Source organism: Propithecus coquereli, unplaced genomic scaffold (assembly GCF_000956105.1).
Source record: "Propithecus coquereli isolate 6110/MARCELLA unplaced genomic scaffold, Pcoq_1.0 Scaffold566, whole genome shotgun sequence".
In the NCBI taxonomy this organism is placed as follows: domain Eukaryota; kingdom Metazoa; phylum Chordata; class Mammalia; order Primates; family Indriidae; genus Propithecus; species Propithecus coquereli.
In genome coordinates, this window is record NW_012151574.1 from 723,633 (window position 1) to 744,615 (window position 20,983).

At 43.6% G+C, this 20,983-nt stretch overlaps 1 protein-coding gene across 1 annotated transcript in view; it reads right to left on the reverse strand.

Moving 5' to 3' along the window:
• Positions 1-8,601: 8,601 nt before the first annotated feature.
• STK4 (serine/threonine kinase 4) overlaps positions 8,602-20,983 on the reverse strand; it is a 77,680-nt gene continuing 65,298 nt past the window's right edge. Inside the window, exon 11 of the mRNA XM_012657952.1 lies at positions 8,602-9,153. Within this exon, the coding sequence (XP_012513406.1) occupies positions 8,995-9,153 (159 nt within the window). The 3' untranslated portion in view covers positions 8,602-8,994. The remainder of the gene's footprint in view (positions 9,154-20,983) is intronic.

Genomic DNA, 20,983 nt, shown 5'->3' on the forward strand with positions numbered 1-20,983 from the left:
AGCTGGAGTGGAGAAAGCTCAGGACAGAATCACCTGGGCTGTGCCCTTCACAAGGTTGTGTGTGGTCCTGGCAGAAAAGCAAGGACAACTCCTACTCCTGTGTGTCAGTGAAACCTGTTATGCAAATAAAGAGCCCTGCCAGGGACATCGTATGGAGCTGGCTTCTCTGAGTGATTGGCGGTGGGGGGCAGCATGTGGAGTGGCTTGGAATCCACAGTCTCTGGTTCCAGTCTTGGATCTGGCACAGGCTTTGTCTGTGATTGTACCAGCCAGAACAGGTTGCAAGTGACAGGAATCCAGTTGGAGGGTAATTCATCAGAGTAAATCATTAAAATGATGAACAACTGTTTCAATTAGAGTTCCTCAGTTGGAAGCAACAGAAATCGACTGACCATCTTAAGCAAAAAGTGAATTTATTGGAAGGTGTATTAGTTTCCAGTGGCTGCTGTAACTAATTACCACAAACTTAATGGCTTACCAGGGGTGGGAAACCTGCGGCCTCAAGGCCACATGTGACCCCCCCCCAGATCCCCAAGTGTGGCCCCTCAACTAAATCTAAACTTTGCAGAAAAAATCCCTTTATTAAAAGGTTCTTAACAGCAGAAATGTATTCTCTTAAAGTTCTGGAGACCAGAAATCCAAAATCAAGGTGTTGGCAGGGCCACAGTCCCTCTAGAAGGTCTCGGGGAGCGTCCCCTCCTTGCCTCTTCCAGATTCTGGGGGCTGCCAGCACTGCTTGGCCTTCTTGGCATGTGGCTGCTCACTCCAGTCTCTGCTTCTGGCATCACATCACCTCTGTGTGTGTCAATCTCCCAGTGCCTGTGTCTTATAAGCACACTTGTGAGGACATTTCCTAAGACCCATCTAATTTTGCACCAGCCAAACAGGGAACGTTAGTGGTGTTTTGGTAAGAGTCATCACCCTGCAAGTTCTGTGGTACAGGCACTAATCTCTGCCGCCTCCCCAGAGATGTTTCCACTGTTGATTTTTGTATTTTGAAACAGTTGTTCAAGTGGATTCTATTGGCCTTTTATTAATATATCATAATGGCCCTTACTCCATGCATCATGGAGCCAATGTGGGGATCTTTTCCAACTGTCACTCAGAAACTGGAGATAGAGGATAGCTTTCGAATCTCACTAGGACTCCAATGACATGGACAAAAGTCAAAACACTATTTTTCATGATAGGTTGGCCTACAGTGGTGCTCTCGAACCCAGGAAATTGGCATCAGCTCGAAGTCTTCATCCAGGGTTCCTTGAAAGGTTCAGGTATTTCCCTTTCTCCACCATCCAGTTACCCCGGTAAATGGCCACAGGACCTTTTAGAAGGCGAGGGAAATATTTGCATTACGCTCATGCAGTAGTATAGCAGTAGGCCTTCCTCAAGGGTGAGTAGCATCTGCTTCAATCAAAGGGACTCAGACCAATACACTAACTCAAGCCTAGTGTTGGGTGATGATCTGTAACTATCATGGTGGCTCAAGTCAGCACGTTTTTCTGCCAGAGCTAGAGAGTGTTTTTGGATTTTTTTTTGCTTTGTTTCTTATATTTTGTTGGTTATACAAATTAAGTAAGGCTTTGGTGGGTTGCCTTGAACTTTTTGGGGCCCTACATCCTGAGTTCTGGCCTCATCTGGAGCCTGCTGAATATTCTAATGCTCATTGTCACTTAATTTCTTGGGATTAAGTGCTAACACCTGGCCTCCCACACCTCTGCATACTTCTTCCCCTCTGAAATCAGGGAACGTATTTCAAATTGCAGCCCCTGCACCCGGCAGCATTCCTGATCTGGACTTTCCTCAAAGCAAGGATAAAGTGTGAGGGCCATAGTTAGAGGTATTTGTGGGAAGGAGGCCCAATATAGACCCAATCCAGTATCCTGTCTTCAGAAATCTTTAAATCCTTTCCCCTACATGATGCCAAGGGACTTGGGGCCTTTAAGTTCCATTTCACATGGGCCAGCATTTGGTTCAGGTTTGCACTGGCCAACTCATCAAATTGTTAGAGCCCAGCCAGCTCCTAGAGCAGCACAAAGAATGCCAAATCCCTGCTAAGTGACTTCATATCAAGAAGATCAGCCTGGTCCAAAACTATATTTCCCCTTTCTTGATCAAGTGCCACAAAAATACATTCCCACAAATATTCCCCAAATTTTGGATGGTGTCAATTAACACATTTCTGCAATTCCGCACGGGTCCAAGATTCTTTCCTACTCAGAGTCTACTTTTCACCCTCTAGGCCAGACTGATCCCTGCCTCCCAGCTAAGCAGCCTCGAGGGGTGGGGCGAGCAGGGAGTGTGAGGAAGGGTGTGAGCTGTTTGCACCGGTGTTTTAGAGAGCTTTGACGTTCTCCCACATCCTCTCATATGACCATTCCACTTGTCATAATCCCACACCCTATCAATGCCTAACTTCCTAAGAGTGAAGCAGGGCTGTGAATTCAACATCTTGCACAATTGGGTACCAACTCTAGTATTTGGAGAACCCAGCCCTACTGCAAATCATGAGATTCATTGGTCATAGAAATACTGTACATGTCATTCTGCACCCAAAGAGGAGGAGGGGGGATTGATATTGGTGCTTGCTTTGCTGACGCTCCCTTTACATTATTCTATGCAGCTGAAACAAAACATTCTATCACACAGCCTGGGCATTCCTCACTTCCTTAAAATCGAACTGTGACAGATGCTACCCCTTCTCTTAGAGCCTCATCCTCAGTGGTCTGTATGTGTTCTATACAGACACAATTTTTTCCTAACACTTTTGACCCATGGTTGGTCGAATCCATGGATGCAGCACCCATCTATATGTAGGGTAGACTGTATTTTCCTGATGGCTATAGCTGAGGACTATTTCATAAAGGCGTGATTTTGAAAAACATAAATCTGATCATGCCAGTTCCTTGCTTAAAACCCTCTGATGGCTCTCCATCAGCAGTGATACCCAAATCCCTTCCCACGGCCCACAAGGCCCTGCACACGCTTGCCTTCACTCACCTTGTTTGCACTGTTCCAGCCACGTGGCCACCCTTCAACAAGCAAACTTTTGTTCTTGCCGCCGGATCTTTCTTCTTGCCATTCCTTCAGCCCGGAACGCGTATCCTCCGGTGTTCCACCTGCCTGCCCCCTTCTTAGTCAGGTCTCCCTTCAAACGTCATCTCTTCAGAGGCTGCCTAGGTCACTCTGTATACAGCCGTCTCTCCCAGCACATACTGTCACACACATGAACGCACACATGGTACTCTGAACCCCATGACCCTGTTGTTTTTTACAGTACTTCACCTCTCTGAAATTATCATTTGTTTCCAGGTTACATAGAATCTCCGTGAATATGACAGCCACAAATCTAAACTGATCTCGGTGTGTTGTCTTGCACCAGTGACTCAAAACTCACAAGCATCGCTGCCATTGATGATGTGCTTTTTCCAAAATAAAGAACAACTCTTTGTAAAGGCCTGAACAAAACGAACTACAGGCATCTCTCCATTTCTACAGAGTTCATTCTTAGAAAATTAACTGACAAACCCTGCACAAAGTACTGTGTGTACATGTAAATGAAATTTAGTTTAGTATCAGATATTTGTAAACAAGTTTTTCATGAAAATAAATACCCAGTGAAACATCTGAATGTTGTGCAGGACACATGACAGTTTTTTCTCGCACAGGACTGCTCCTGAATGAATTGCAGAACATCTAGCAAACCTGCCCCTGCCCATTAAATGCTGGTGGAGCCCCTCAGTCCTTGTCACAACGAACCCTCCCGCACATCTCCAAAACACCTCCTAGCCAGCAGTACTGCACACTGCGAGAATCAGATTTATAGAAAGGGTGCGCCACTATATACCTTGGAGTTTGTGAGAAAAAAAAAATGGAGTATTTAATGTAAAAGGCTCTGCATTGTGTCTGGCATATAACAAGTGCTGAATAAATGTAAATTTACTTCATCCCTCCTTCTTGCCACCTTCTGGCTGTAGATTTTTAGTCTGACCAACAGGGAACATCTGTCATCAACCCTGGCAAGCGTAAGGAAGGTACACTAAGTATTTCAGGGAGTGAAGTGAGGAAATTAGGCAACACTAAACACACATAGCACCCCACTCCAAGAAAAGCTGGCAGAATTAACATGACAGTTATACAGACTGTTGAACTGTATTAAATACTGTACAGCAACTTGATTCAAGAGACCTACACTTACTTTTCAGCATAACTTTGTTCCCTCCCTGCTGCGAGGTAAATTATTAAGACTTAGAGAACCCAGGGTCAAGCTGGAAAATTATTCTGGGTAAAAATGGGCTGTACAAGGGCAGGACCCTGCTGTCCCCACCCAACCCGCTCCCCATTGCTGGGCCGTGCCTGGCCTGGCTTCATGCAACAGCAGACAGGGATGAAGGTCTACGTTAAGACTCTCACACCAGACCCTTTGAAGAGGCTGGGACTTTTGTCCGGGATGCCTTCTCTCCCTCACTGTCTACCCTTTACTGACCTGGCCATCTCTACCTCAGTTTCCAAGTTTCAGGATGTATTACCTCCTCCGTAAGAGCTTTCTTGGATACCCCAGCAGGAGTGACTGTCACTCCCTCCTGTGTGTGTGCACAGCCCGTGTCCTTCCTTCTCCCACAGGATTGCCACTATTGTGTGCTTTTGCGCTTGGCTGACTCCCCACCTGCTCTGCAAGAACTGTGTCTGATTTGTCTTTAAGTCCCTGACAACGAGCTCAGGGCCGGGCACACAGTAGGTGCCCAAGAAAAGTTTACCTACCTCTCCCCGGCGTTGCGCCTTAGAATAAACACACCACAGAGTCATGTCATGAAGATTGTTCCCAGCACCATTATCCAGGCTATATATGGAGAATCTCATGTTTCAAAAGGGAATAGTCTGTGGTCCAAAGGACAGTTTATTTAAAACAGGTGACAAGGTATAAGGAGGAGGAAGGAGGGAGAACAATTCTAACATAAAAGCACATAGGAAGCATCTCAAACTTTAAAAAAAAATAGGAGGGGGGCAATGGAGGAAGCTATGTCTCATACATATACAAACTGCTGACCTCAATTGATTATTTACATCCAAATCTTACAAAATAGCATTTCCAGTCAGCACATAAGCCAGTGTTATTAGTTTTTGTTACAAAAAGTTAAAGCTACAAACTTCACATTTTTTAATTGTACATCAGCAACAGTATTTAAGCTTTTTTTTTTTCCAAGTTGGTCCGAGTGCAAGCTGGTGGAAGAGATTCTTTTTCCAAACACAAACAAGAACATGTGTTCCAAAGACAATGAAAATAATCCTGATGAAAACACAAACACAGTGCTTAAGAAAGGGTGGGGTGGGGTGGAGATGTGGATTGGGCAGGAACAATTTTCCAGTAAATGAGGAGCTGCAATCTTTAGAGGCAACATGGTATGCTAGAAAGGGCACTGGAGTAAGAATCAGAAGACCTGGACTTGAATCCTGGCCCTGCCATATTCTAGGCCACATGACCTTGAGCAACAGACTGTACCTCTCCAAGCCTCAGTTTCCTCATCTGTAAAGTGAGGACAATAATACCTGTATCTCCCAGAGCTACTAAGTTTCAACAGATAAAGGGCTATTCAGATTATCTCTTTTTTTTTTTTCCTTTTCTTTTGAGACAGAGTCTCACTGTGTTGCCTGGGCTAGAGTGCCGTGGCGTCAGCTTAGCTCACAGCAACTTCAAACTCCTGGGCTCAAGCAATCCTCCTGCCTCAGCCTCCCGAGTAGCTGAGACTACAGGCATGCGTCACCACGCCCGGCTAATTTTTTTTCTATATGTATATTTTAATTGTCCGGCTAATTTCTTTCTATTTTTAGTAGAGACAGAGGTCTCGCTCTTGCTCAGGCTGATCTCGAACTCCTGATCTCAAACGATCCACCCGCCTCGGCCTCCCAGAGTGCTAGGATTACAGGCGTGAGCCACCGCGCCCGGCCATCTCTTTCTTCTTGAGTGAGCTTTGGTACTTTGTATTTTTTAAGGAATTGTCCATTTATGTTGAAATTATAAGCATAAAGTTGTTCATAATATTGTTATTAGCCTTTTAATAGCCATAGGATCTACAGTGATATCACCTCTCTCACTCCTCATATTGAAAAGAGCTACAGAGTTTTAAATGGTATAATAAATTTCTGTTATCTGGTAGGTGCTCAATAAATGTTTCCTAAGGCAATCTGTTGTAGCCAGTAGTGGGGGGCGGGGAAGAAACAATGTTTCCTGAATCAAGATCTACAGTCTCAAGGAGTCAAGGCTACAGTTCTTCAGTTGCTTCACATGACTGGATTTTTTTAAAGACACAATTAGGACATCACTTCTTGGAAGCAGAGAACAACTGAGCGTCTCACAGTTTCCTGGAAGCTTGAGTGGCAAAGGCTCCGGCAATGCCTGAAGCTCAGGGCTCATTGAAAGCAAGTTGATCTATCTTGAATTCAGTATTCAAGAAAAAAATTACTAGGACTTGCTCCTTTGCCTTTTAGTCACTAGAAAACAAACACACCTTGTCAGGAAACTTCTCTGATCTAAACAAAGGGCTCTGTCTAGCTAGACTGGAAAGCAGCAGACTTTGTTGGACCAGTACATTAGGTGCACACATGCTTGAAACAAAATAAACTCTGGATCAAGGTTTATGGCCCAAGAATATTTATGGGGGAAACTGAACCTTCTTTTACTTGGATCTAGCTTAGGGAGGGAGAAAGTGGGCTTTCTCCTCCCTGTCTGGCCAAGTGCAAAGTTCTTTGTTTAAAAAAGAAAGAGATTGAGACAGAACTATTAATTAGTACAGCAAATGGCGTGGGGGTATGCATGCTTGATGATTTGGTTTTTAAAACTCTAACTTGGCTGTGAGATTTGACTATTAATTCAGCCATTTTCCAACCTAAAAATGCCCAGTTAATTAGTCCATGCAAGAAAAAGTGGTCACTTTATTCTACCACTTACTAGCTGTACTGCCTCGGGAAGGAATCTTTCTCTCCGAATCCATTTCTTCATCTGTGAAATGGAGAAGAAGTACTTAACTTACAGGGTTATTGTTAAGTTTGGACCCTACCTTGCTCAGTGCTAGGTGTATAATAGGTGGTCAACAAATACTAGCTGCCCTTTGTTATTCCAGCAAGATCCTCAAATTGTCCTCTATTTTCTATATCTGTCACATAACTACTTCAGTGGCCAAGCCCTGAAGACCAACAACTGCCTCCTGCATTTTTTTAAAACTTGCTTTAATTGCAAAGAACAGAATCTGGCCACAGAAAAGGAACATTCCCTGCCTTTCCATTGATTCCTAGGTTTAGAGAGCAAAAGCAATTATGGAGTCCATTTACAGTATCCTGAGGTGCAACCAAGTCATGGCTCCCCTAGCTGAGGGAAAGAGATATTAGGAGAAAATAAACAGATATTTGTCTTTCCCAATGGTCACACAACTTTGCTGTGTGACTAAATGCCATGTGACCTTGAGCCAAAGTGGCAGGAGGATGGCTCGGTGCTGTCTTTTGCAAAGCCCTCTGATCTGCTTCAGGCCCTACATCTGCCTCCGTCGGTGCCGGTCTGCTATCTGGCAGACGCTGCAAGGCTCACAGATACACTGGGACCGAATGATCTAGATCCTCTGAGGAAATTCTTCACAGCCAGGTCACTCACTGAAGAGGCAAGAGCAAGTTTCTGTCAGCAGGTTCCCTGGGATGACTGGACCCAAACTGACAGTCTCTTCCCTCAGAGAAGGGGCTGCTTGGCTCAGTGGCCCAGGAATGAGGACCTGAGGTTCTAATCCCAGCTCTTACTCTTAACTTGCTCTGTGATTTGGGCCACGTCACTTGCCCTCTCTAAGCCTCAGTTTTCCTATTCACACAAGAGGGCAGGCCAGATGATTTCTATGGTCCTTTCCAGCTCTGACACGCTGTGTCTTGGGTTGAGCCTCCGGGGAACAAATCTTAGTCTGAGATTCATTTATCCTTTCCAGACCCCTTAGCAGGAAAAGAAAAAAGAAAACAGTCACATATTTGAATGTGGGTCACAAAAGCAATGCCCTCCACCCCAGTCTGTAAGGAATGAGGAGCAAAATGCCGCGTGTATGATTTTCACAAGAACAATGAAGAGTGTCAAAAACCCTTTCCCTTTTGTGGACGGAGCACAGCCCCGTGCTTGCTGAGAGCTCCTGGTAGGCCTGTCCCCCCACTGGATCACGTCTCCTCTTAAGGCACTGGGCAGTGTCTGTGCTGTGACTTTAGGCAGCTGGGCGAGTGCAGATGAATGAAAGGCGCCGAAACAGCAAAGGCCAATTTGCAGAGAGGATGCCAGGCTTCTCCTGGGACTCAAAGAGCAAACACAGACTCTTGAGGCTTGCCTTGGGACATCACCAATAGCTCCAGAAGCCGGTGGTGACCATACAAGGCTGAACCCATGGTGAAAGGACTGTCGCAAACCTAATTTTTAATTGCAGCCCTGCAAAGGGTGAGGTTGGCTCCTGGGACTCAGTGACTCCCTAACAGCCTCGCGGTGTCCTCTGCCCTCATGTTCCACAGTACCATAATCTTACAGAAAAGAGGCAAATTGTTTCAAACTGTACCTGTACAAAGACGCCACCACCCTGAGTGGGGAATCTATTTATAATTTATATATATATATATGCATATTTATATATTTTTAAAAAGTCTTCCAGAAAGAACAATTGAAAGCTATTGGGAGAATAAAAACAAAAAGACAATGTAAAACTTTCCCAGCTATCACTCAACTAGGAGTCTCTGTTCCTGGGGTTTAAAACTCTGAGTTAAAAGCGCCAATATAAATCCTTTGAAGTAATACACCTGACCAATGTAAATGCATCAAGGTGGCATGCTGGCCGTCAAGGTAGCCCTTCCCACTGGCGCACATTCCTGAGTTCACAAAGGTGCTGTGGAGAAACAATAGAGCAGAAGTGCTGGCTAACAGGCGCGAGGTGTGCAATCCAGAATTCACCAAAGGCCTGGGTGGAGGGGGCCCTCCCGGCCTGGCCTTGCTCAGAAGTTCTGTTGCCGCCTCTTCTTAGCCTCAATGGCATCCAGGATTGGCTGCCGCTTGGACTGGTACTTCTGCCGGATCTCTTCAATCTCCTGCTCCATCATGGGGTCTAGGGCCAAGAGCCTCTTCTGAAGGTCCTCCACTGTCCAACTCTTAAGCTGGAAGAGAAGTGGAAAGTACAGTCACGACAAAGCCTAGGCTGGGGCAGGACAGCAGAGAAGCCTGGGCTCCCCGGGCACCCAGAGGGAAGGGAGACGGAGGAGGGCAGTGGGGTCGGACCACACGTTGGGTGGTGGTGGTTGGAAAGTGACAATTCCTTCCAATGAACAGCACACTTCAAACCTCTTCCACACAATTTATTCCTGGAAGAGTTCAAAGTGCTAACCTCTTTGATTTAATGAGCTCTGACCAGGACCTTAATGAATAACACTTTCACCTCCCGTATCTTTTAAATTAATTAAACATAGATTCATTGTTAGGACATCAGAATAACAGTAACTTGCTACATATAAAATAGTGGTTGCCTCCCAGTTCTTGTCCTACCCATAAAGGCAAGTGTCTGGACAGTGGCCATCTCTCTTTTGGGACACCACAGCACGGAGGACGGATGCTGACTGAGGATCAGATGCTCTCCCCCTCCCCTGCCTTGCCACACCCTCACTGCCTTGGCACTGTCATACTAATCACCACTAACACTTACTGGGGGCTCATTATATGCCAGGTACCACTCTAAGCTCTTGGGAAAACAGACACAGCCCGTGGTATGGGTGAGGGGAAGGGGTGGGTAGTTGGAGAAACCCTGAAACTTCTGAGATTAAGCTTCCATCATCCAGAGGAAAAAAGGACTTGATATATAAAGTAATACTCATGGCCAGCACTTATATGGTGCTTTCTATGTGCCAGACACTAAGTGCTCTACATACATTGATTCATTTAATCTTCGCAACAACCCTATGATATGAATACATTATCTCCACGTTACCGATGAACAGGACAAGGAAGAGGGTGGCTAAGTAACCTGTCCCTGGTCTCCTGACTAGTAGTAACTGGCAGAGTCAAGACGTGAACCCAGGCAGTGTGGCTCCCTGCTCTTAACCAGTATTACAGAAGAGCAGACTAGCAAAGTTTTAGAACTAACTCGACTTATGTTTAAAACATGGCTCTGCCTGTTAAATGTCATGAGATTCTGGCGAGTTATTTTACCAGTCTTCCAGGCCTTCCTCATCTACAGAAAGGGGACAGCAATGCCTCATCACGTGTACTATAAGAATCAAATGAGATCGTGGCTGTAGGGATGTCAGCACAGTGCCTGGTGCACTGTGTGCTTAAAGACGGCAGTGGGTGTCACAACCTCTCTCTCTTCACTAAAGCCCAGGAGTGCACCCGTGACCAGCCTGTGTCTGTAGCTGTGGGCGAGTGGCTCTGCTGCCGTATGTGTAGATTCCAGGCACGGCCGGTCTTGGCTGGCGGGGTGGGAATGAATGCCGACATTTTCCACATCGGGTGGCAAAACTTCAACCAGCCTAATAGGCACAGTGTTTCAAGAACTCAAAGGCTCCCCCAAGTCTTACAAGTGGTCTGTTGTGCCCATATTTAGAAAATCACCATCCTCAGCCCCTCCCGAGGCCTCAACAGGAAAGTGGTACAGAAGGTGGGTGAAGGAGCCTCTTTCTGTTCACCCCTCCTTTTGGGGGAGGGGTGTGAACGAGTGTGCAGTGTTACAGTGGCCTCCCAAGAAATGGTTTAGTGACCTGTCACCACAGGAATTTTCCTTGGCCTGCTTCCGGGAGGCTGTCTGAGAAGTGAAAAAGCCTAATAGTTCAAGATGAAAGGTTCTTTGTAATGTGAGAATGGAAAGATTTGAGGATATGGGGAAATGCTGGAAAGTTGCACTGAAAAAAATGCACCTTTCTTGCCAGGCTGTGGTTTTATACCACCTTACGAGGTTGGTGTTCTTGGCTCAGGGACACCCCAAAGAGCACTCAGCTTGCCTAGTCTTTAGCATTTCAATTCCTTTTCCAAAGAGAGAACTAAACCTAATGCTGAACGTTACTGGTAGGTAAGAACTTAATCTTTGGGATCTCGGACCCTAAATCTGTACTGGCTGTGTAACCTTGAACAGTAAGACTTTCCGCTTGAGCTTCAGTTTTCTCCTCTGGAAAACAGACAGTAGTAGTTCCTCCACCCCTGGGCTGTAATGAGGCTTAGACAAAATAACAAGTGTGATGTTCTGAGCTCAGAACTTTCTTTAGTACGTGTTGGGCAGATTCATGTAAGCATTCCATAAATGGTAGTTATCACTGTTGCTATTGTTGCTGTTATTCATGTCATTGTTATTGTTGATACTACTGATAACTCCCTAATCTTTCATAAACAAGCGCTCCTATAACCTCTGATTCGAGCTAGAATCAAACAAGTGGAAAAAAAAATATTCCACTCTATTTTATGCTAGCAACAATGCCCAAAGGCCTGGCGCTTCCCACAAAGCCCATTCACTTATTTACGGATTAACAAAATATTTTTTATCCATTTATTTACCAAATATTCATTGAGCACCTACTATGGGTCAGGCACTGTTTGAGACACAAAAGATACTTTGTTGAAAAAAACAAAGAAACAAAAATCATTGCCCTTGAGAAGCTTACATTTTAGTGAGGCCGGGAAAATAACAATAAACACAGTAAATTAGTAAATTATTCTTACCTTAGAAGGTGCTTTGGGGGGAAAAAGGAAAACGAGAGTGAAGGAAGGGGAGCTGGGAATTGAGGGCAGACTTGCTTTCCAAGTTCACCCATTAGGATGAAAAGTAAACTAAGTTACTGGAACTGCACAGATTTCTAACTCGTCTGCGACTTTGGGCAAGGCCCTGCTCCCTACCTAGACCTCAATTTCCCATGTGTAAGAGAGGGCTGACCGGATGATCTTAGAGGGTTTTCCAGACTCGATGTTTCTGGTGTAGGATCTGTGGATCGCTGCGTCAGAATCACTCGTTACCAACACAGGCTCCTGAGCCCCAACCAGCAGATACTCAGACTCCCTGGAGGCGAGGCATAGGACTGCGCATCTTAAAGAAGCTATTTGGGTATTTCTTATAAATCTCAAATTTGATAAGTATGATCCTACATCTTCCTTCTTATTTATCTGTTAGTTTAAAATTCTCACAAAGTACTGCTGTCTGTCTCTGGTCCAAGGCTTCTTACAGGGTTCCAATTTCTAGGCAGCTTTGTTGTCCTTGATTCTGATCCGGGGGCAACAAGCGCCCTTGCTTATCTCAGCCACCTTCAGACTAATTTACAGTTTCCATGGGGCCTTTGGGGCTTAAGTTACAGCTGACCTATTAGAACACAGCCAGCAAGGCACTGCTGATGACTCGGTCACACCATCCAGATATGGATTTTTGTGAAAAACAAGCTCAGATGATGGTTTTATGGCGCCAAGTACAGCATTTCACCTTCCTTGTCCTTGGTAGCATAAATAAATTTCAAATGGTATCTTGCAGTAAACTGTGGTTCTACAGTTTTGCAACAGCCAGCATCCCAAAGAAGCAAATTCTCAAACCAGCCATGTAGGTAGCTTGAGCTATGTTCACCAGGTAAGGGAGATATCACCATTTAGTATCTCATCTATCCCCTAGGATTAAACGTCCTCTCTACTGAGTCCCGCATTTACATCTCTAGCCCAGAATTCTCTGAACTCCAGATTCATACATCCAAGTCAGATGCTACTGGATCATCTCAGCCCCTGATTATCTCATGGAAATCTGCAACTTAACACAGCCAAAGCAGAACTCTTGAGCCCCATCTCTCCCTCAGCCCCAAACGTCTTCCCATCTCAGGAATGGTGCCACCATGCTCCCAGGTGCTCAGAATCACCCCAACCCTTCTTCCCTTTCCTTCACCAGCAGTCCTATCGATCTCATCTCTGAAATACTGGCATGACTCAAACCCAACCACTTTTTTCCATCTCCATCCACTTCATTCCAGGCCACCATCATCTCACAGCAACAAACATAATTAAAAATACAGAAACGAATCCAAATCACATCACCCTTATGTTTCCAACTGCACTTAGAATCAAATCCAACTCACCAGGGACTACAAGGGCAGCCCCCACCTCCCTTCCAACTTCATGGCCTACAGCTCTCCACTGTGCTCGGGACCCTCCAGCCACACTTTATTTCAGATCCTCAAACAAGCCACACGTTTTCCGGCCTCAGTGATCTAAGGAGTTAATGATCCTTTTGCCTTCATGGCTCAGGCCCAGTTCTTCCTTATCCTTCAGGTGTTAACTCAGATGACGACTCCTTGGAGGATGCAAGCCTTTTCTGACCATCTTATCCAAAAAGGTTTCCTCTTCTCCATTACTATCTCAGTCTCTTATTTATTTCCTTCCCAAAAAATCATGCACCTTGTAATTATTTTTACCTATTTTCTTTTACTTGTCATCTTTCTTACTAGAAAATAAATTCTATAAGGGAATGACCTGGTTTACTCTGCTAATCACAATACCGGTTGAAGAAATGAATAAATTACCCTTCACTTCTAGTCAAGTAATAATGAAAGCCACTGAAACCAACGGAGCGAGCTTACGTTGAGCACCACCATGTTCAACAGGGTAGGTGCTGAGAAGACCCAGTATAGAATAAGAAGTGAGTTCTGCCCTCAAGGGACCTTTAAACTTAAAGGCGATTCCCATCAACATTCTTTTGAAATCAGAAGGAACCTCTGCTCACCTAATGAAAATGTCTTTTTTTTTTTTGGAGACAGGGTCTCACTCTGTCGCTTGGGTTAGAGTGCAGTGGCATCATCATAGCTCACTGCAACTTCAAGCTCCTGGGCTCAGGTGATCCTCCTATCTCAGCCTTTCAAGTAGCTGGGATTACAGGCACGCACCACCACGCTCAGCTAGTTTTTTTGTAGAGATGGGATCTTGCTCTTGCTCAGGCTGGTCTCAAGCAATCCTCCCACCTCAGCTTCCCAAAGTACTAGGATAACAAGCGTGAGCCACCGCGCCAGGCTTGTTTCATGCTGACTGATAAGACGTAGGTCTCCAGTCCTGGGTCGGTCATCTCTAAAGGCACGCCCATTTTAATATTTTATTCGACAAAAAAGAACTTCCACTATAAGAAATTGCACTTTGGAAAGAATGAGATCATCGGAAGATAAACAGACATGATCCTTCCGGACAAGACGAAATAAATGCCAACCCTAGAGCCACAGCCTCATTACTAAAGGTGGGTTATGCTAAAGAGAACAGACCAGCACAAGGATTTCTGACTCTTTTTCTGGGAGAGGTCACAGAAGGGAGGAGAAACTAAAATAAGCCTCTTAATCACAGCTATTTAGAACTTCCTGACCACTTGAAGGCTAATCAACACATCGGTCTTGGGTAAATGGAAAGGGATGGGCTCTGAGTCTGAAAGACTCCTGCCAACAGCAGTAACATTGCTGATGTTCTGTGTGTGCGCTCACTCACTATAGTCTAATAAACACCTAGATTTCACTCACCATTGCCTTTTACCCAGTCCGATGATGTCTCGGGCCTGTCAAAGGACATCAGAGCAAGTAAAGGCAACAACCTGTGCGCAGATGAGATTTCTCTGAAAACGTGGCCTCTGGAAATGTGTTATATTTTAAAGTAGACCCTTTTTAGTCTAAACTTCAGCCTCATCGTATCCTGTATTCAGCAGGATACAATGCTGTCGTACTATTGGATTCTACACATAGACATGGAAGAAGGATGCAAATTATTTCAGCATTTGCCACGTGTTAGGTGCTAAACTAAGTGTTTTATCTGCACTAGTTTATTTAATCAATCTATAAGGTAAGTATTATTATTATCCTCCTCTTATGAGGTCAATGGGGATAAGAGTAGGCAAGTAATTTGACCAAAGTGATACAACACGGAATTGGAAGAGACAAGAATTGGAAGAAAGCTGAAAGGCTTCTGGAAATGGGGCCATGTAAATGAAAAATGTGGACGCCTGGAAGAACTGTGAATTTAGCTGACATTAAATATGTCAGATGGCCCTCGCATTCAAAAATGCCACTAGTGGTGATGAGTGACTTTAAGAAAGTGACTTGTCCTCCCTGGGATTTAGCTTCTTTGTCTATAAAACGGGTACGCCATCTACTTTGCTGCCTTTCTTCGTGTGAAAATACCAAGTGTTTACTACGTGCATGGCACTGCTACTGAGGTGCAGTGACTCGCGGTTGCTGAACGTGATTCGAATCAAATCAACCAACTTTCCTGGCAGCTATACGAGGCCAGGAACACTGCTGCGCAACATGAATATAAAGGGCAACGTATCTGTCAGAGAAGCAGCTAAGTTTAGGGGGCAAAAGTACTGGCTTTAAGTCAGACAGACCTGGATTCCATAGGAGGTCTGCCCTTGGTAGCTGGATGCCTTTGGGTAAGTTATCTAATATGTGCCTCGGATTCTTCATTTTTCAATAGAGGACAACAGTATTTATCCTACAAGGGAAGCTATGAGGTGTAGAAGTGTTGGTAAAGTATATAACATAGTGTCTGGTGTACACCAGAAAGAAAATGGGTAAGTGGGAGCTACCACCTTAAATCTGTTTTTTGGAAAATGGAGGAAGTATGTAACATAAATAGTATTCACTATTGCTATAAGATGAGCTCACAATATGGACACATACCACAGACACAGAGGCATCTTTAGTGAACTCTAGGTGAGAAACCCCAAATCACATCAATCTGGCTTATTTCCTCTGGCCCAGACCACAGCAAAATCCTCAGATTGCCTGCATTAGTATGAAGGTGGAAGGCCGATGGGAACTGACTGTTCTCAAATAGCCTCAGCAACTCTGAAATTCTGAATTACATCGTGTCAATTTTGGTTGCACAACTGGCCTGGAGACCAACTGGGAAGCCCCAGCTGATGTTTCATCACAGGAATTACACTGACAATTAGCCTACCTTGAATCAGCAGGGTTCGAGTGAAACTCAACACACAAGAATGTACAGCAGAGTCACCCTGCCTTGGCAATGAGGCCCACAGAAAACACAAGCAGGTCTGGCCCATATCCAAGGTACAGCATATAGACCTGTTTCAAAGTTCTGCTCCTCTGCTGCTAGAAACCCTCACTTCATAAGTCTATTGTGCAAATGGTGTAATGAGATGTCCCTAAAAACCTTCAAGGAGAGACTTGCCAAAGCTTTTAAGGACAAGCTTCAATTCCATCCATGTTGTACGTGAACACTCACCATTCTGCCTCTAGTGTCACAAACGGGATTTCTCAAATACAGCACCCCTTATCGATGAGTGAGTCAAACTGATCCCCTATCACACATGATATTTTATTGTGACCAAGAATGAGGAAGAGAACACACTTTTAGAATTTAGCAAGGTGACAGGGAAGCTTGATAGATGCTAACAAGTCAAATGAAGCCACCAACAAGCCATCCCACACATTCAACACCAGACACGAGAAAGTCAGCAAAAGTATAATAAAGAAAACACACAAGGGCGGTCAAAAGGCATCTAGAACATTGATTTAGTTCCACCAAAGATATTTACCCTTTCTTGATGTGAACGTGTCTCTATCTAGGAGTGGATTCTAGGCTGGGGAGAGGAGACTCCAGTAAGATGAGATTCTCAGGTGATGCAGTAATGTCTCATCGGATGAGGGAGAAGGTAGCCAAGCAGAAAATCAAGGAAGCTGGCGACCAAATCACAACTTGTGTGGATTAAGCAAGCACCACACCATCAATTTCAGAAGATCTTGCTCCCCAAATGAACCTCGTAAGAATTTTAATGAGAGATTTCCTCTGATTGAAATTATGGTCATGCCAAATTCTTCTTCCATCAGTTCCCTATAAAATCTTCCTAATGCTTCTCCAATACAGAGGAAACACAGCAAAACCATCATTGAGTAATAATTACTTTAATCCCATTTTGGGTTTATGATTACTTCAAATCAACACATGGAATTCCTGTGATCAAAACTCCAACCAAAGAAAACATGACTGCATATATACAAAACATTTACCAGGAAGACTGGGGTGCAATGCAGACCATAAGCCTGGGTAGAACAAAGAAATGTGGCTCCAAGTAGGCAGGGCAATGTAATGACAAGGTCTCGGAGAAGATTGGCCTCAAACGACTGAAGACTTGGCCCACAGAGCCTCACACCTGGAGAGGGCTCAGTAAATACCGTGTGTATGTGTGTGCATGTGTATATAAAGGATATGATTTGGTAGATGGCAAAAACAAAAACACGAAAAGCAGAAGTTTTCTTCTTTAAATTATAGGATTTTACTATAATACAAAGTGCTTGCATGATGTTAGTTATTTGTGAACACAGTAGTTCCCCCAACCATGGGGTGGGGAGGATGTGTTCCAGGGGACGCCTGAAACTGCAGATAGTACCAAACTCCATGTATACACTATGTTTTTTCCTGTACGTACATACCTATGATAAAGTTTCATTTATAAATTAGGCAAAGTAAGAGATTAACAAACAAGGAGGCATTTTACAGCTTCCCTTTGGCAGACCTGAATTGCCAGCATCACTGCTCTTCTGCTTTGGGGACATTATTAAGTAATATAAGGGTTACTTGAACGTTGATGCTGCAATACCGGGTCATTCAATGTGATAAGCAAGACAGCTACTCGGTGACTAATAGGTGGGACGGCGTGGATATGCATGCTCCGGGAAGGATGGAGCAGGACAGTGTGAGATTTCATCACATTAATCGGAACCTCATGCAACTTAAAACTTATGAATTGTTTATTTTTGGAATTCTCCATTTACTGGCTTCAGACCACAGATGACTGTGGGTAACTAAAACCACAGAAAGTGAAACCACAGATTAGGGGGGACCACTGTAATTGAAAATCATTCTTAAATTTATAGAACGAAATTAATTTTTGCATGCTTAGAATTTACTCCAACTCTATTGTGGCATGAATTTTTACAATTTACTTTAAAAATCACGTTGCACCTATTTCGTTTTGTTTTTGTTCTGTGAGGTTTATAATAGCCTTTAGCTAAAGGTAATACAGTTTTGACCAAACCTAGATTTTTTCCTATCTTGACTCTGATTCTCCACAACAAGGAACTGTCATACCCCCAAATAAAAAAAATTAAAAAAAAAAGGGATCCCAAAAGGTATTTCATTGCTAATAATTAGCATTACATCTTTAACTATAAATGTAGCGAGCACCCACTGTGTCAGGGACAGGGATAGGATGATCGAGGGGTGTGGATGAGTAAGAGTGGGACAGGAAAAGTACATGGCGGGCTCCCTTCACACTAGAAGTGGAGAGGAATGAGGTAGATCAGTCATGAAAACAAACTACAGTCTGAAGCATTCAGTAAGTGCCAATGATCACGAACAGTAATTAGAGCTACTCTTAATTGAGTGCTACGTACTAGGCACTGTGCTCAGTACCTTACATGATTATCTCGAGCAATCCTTGCAACAGTCCATGAAATAAGTAGTATTACTCCGCTTTTACAGAGGCGGGAACTGAGGCTTAGAGAGAAAGAAATATACCCATGGTCCCAGAGCTTGTAAGTGGATGAGTTAGGACATGAGCTCTAGTGTGTCTGTCTGCAAAGCCTGGCCGACTCTGCATCGAGGCAGTATGTGCTACAGGAACTGAGAGAAGGACGAATCCCTGTGGTCACAGTCTCTGAGAGAAGGATCTTATCTTTTTTTTTATTTATAGTACAGAGAAGAGGTGGTTACTCTAATTCAGGCAAAGGTCTGAATGTTAGAGCTTTTAAAAATGAAATGCCAATTTTATTTCATGTAACACATTTGAGATACAGAGAACTATTTAATAATAAAATTAGGTTAAATAAATGAAAAGACTTAAGAGCTCATCTGTCAATATTACCTACCAATAACTATTCAAATTCCTGCAAGTGTCATGTTCTTCCACGCTCCCTTCCTTCTACTGAATCTAATTCTGTCTTCTGCTTAGGAGACTGCCCATTCAACCCACAGCTCAGCTCAAGCTCCAACTCCTCTCTCAACCCTAATACCTCTTTATTATACTAAAATGGAAGCTATTTCAAAGTAGAGACTATATCTGAGATATTTTCAGAGAGTCAGGACAGCATAAAACAACTCTCAATAAATATTTAAGAAAGAAATATGTATTTAATCCTTAAGCCTCTACTTGAAAATGACATACTGACATTTTACTGAGTCCTCTCAGTCACTAGTAAGACACTGAGCTTTCAGAAGCTTTGAAAGTATATAATCAATACATAAGCCCAGGAGGATAATATAACTTTGTTAAATAAGGTTGTGTCAATTACTCAAAATTGACCCATGCATGCCAAAATCAAAATGAACAGCTCATCCAGTGTCCTGATTGCAATAAAGTTACAAGGAAAAATGAACATAAAAATTCACTCTAGTTCTGGTTTATGACTGCTCTTTAAAAAGAATTCAAGAGTACAGTAGACCCTCCTTATCTGTGGTTTCAATTACCCTCAGTAACTGAGGTCCGAAAATATTAAATGGAAAATTTCAAACTAAACAATTCATGATTTAAATTGTGTGCCGTTCTCAGTAGCATGATGAAAGCTTGTGCTGTCCTGCTTCATCTCACCTGGGACGTGAATTATCCCTTTATCCAGCACCTCCACGCTGTACACACTACCCACCTGCCCATTAGTCACTTAGTAGCTGTTTTGCTTATCAGATGGACTGTTGCGGTATCAGTAGCAGAACCTGTGTTCAAGGAACTCTTATTTTACTTAATAATGGCCCTAAAGTGCAAGAGCATTGATGCTGGCAATTTGGACATGCCAAAGAGAAGCCATAAAGTGCTGCTTCCTTTAAGTGAAAAGGTAAAAGTTCTTGACTAATGATAATTTAAAAAAATCATGTGTGAGGTTGCTAAGACTACAGTAAGAACGCATCTTCTACCTGTGAAATTGTGAAGAAGAAAAAAGAATTCATGCTAGTTTTGCCGTCATACCTCAATCTGCAAAAGTTACAACCACGTTGTGTGATGAGTGCTGAGTTAAGATGGAAAAGGAGGCCAGGCGTGGTGGCTCACACCTGAAATCCTAGCACTTTGGGAGGCCAAGGCAGGAAGACGACTTGAGGCCAGGAGTTCAAGACCAGCCTAAGCATGAGCAAGACCCCATCTCTACAAAAAATAGAAAAATTAGCCAAGCATGGTGGCTCATGGCTGTAGTTCCAGCTATTCAGGAGGCTGAGGCAGGAGGATCACTTGAGCCCAAGAGTTTGAGGTTGCTGTGAGCTATGATGATGCCAGTGCACTCTAGCCCAGGAGACAAGAGAGAGATCCTGCCTCGAGAACAAAAATAACAAAAGATAGAAAAGGCATTAAATTTGTGGGTAGAACACATGAACAGACATGGGTTCCAATTGATGGCAATTGGGTTTGGTACTATCCATGGTTTCAAGCATCCACTGGGGTCTTGGCACCTATCCCCCATGGACAAGGGAGGACTCCTTACTCTAGATATAAATTGATGTATAAATTTCACACTTCAGGAAGACAATCTGTGATAGGGAAACTTTTAGGAAGTTAGTAAACACACATTAAACTTCCTAGAATAATTATTAATGCCTACAGAAAACACAGTACAAGAACAGAGATGAATGTGTTTCTCTTGATGTTTGAAAGCACTAAAGGGAAATATCAAAAGTAACCTCATTCTTGTAGGGATATTAATCTTTCAGAAGATGGGAAAACCAAAATACCAACTGCACCAAGCTGCTATTTTAATGTAGCTGAATAATTCAGGAAAAGAGCTAGCTAATCACGTAAGAATCTGTGCAAGCTATGCCTCTATACACTTTCTTGGGCTGGAAATTTCCAAGACAGTAAAAGGGCCAGGCTCCTCTCTCTTCCTGCCAAATAAAAGAAGCCCAAAGAATCCCAAGCAAAATCTGAAAGCTAAAATGCAAATTGGTCTCACTTTATTTAATAGATGCAATCTTAAAAATTATGTTCAAACTAAATAGGAT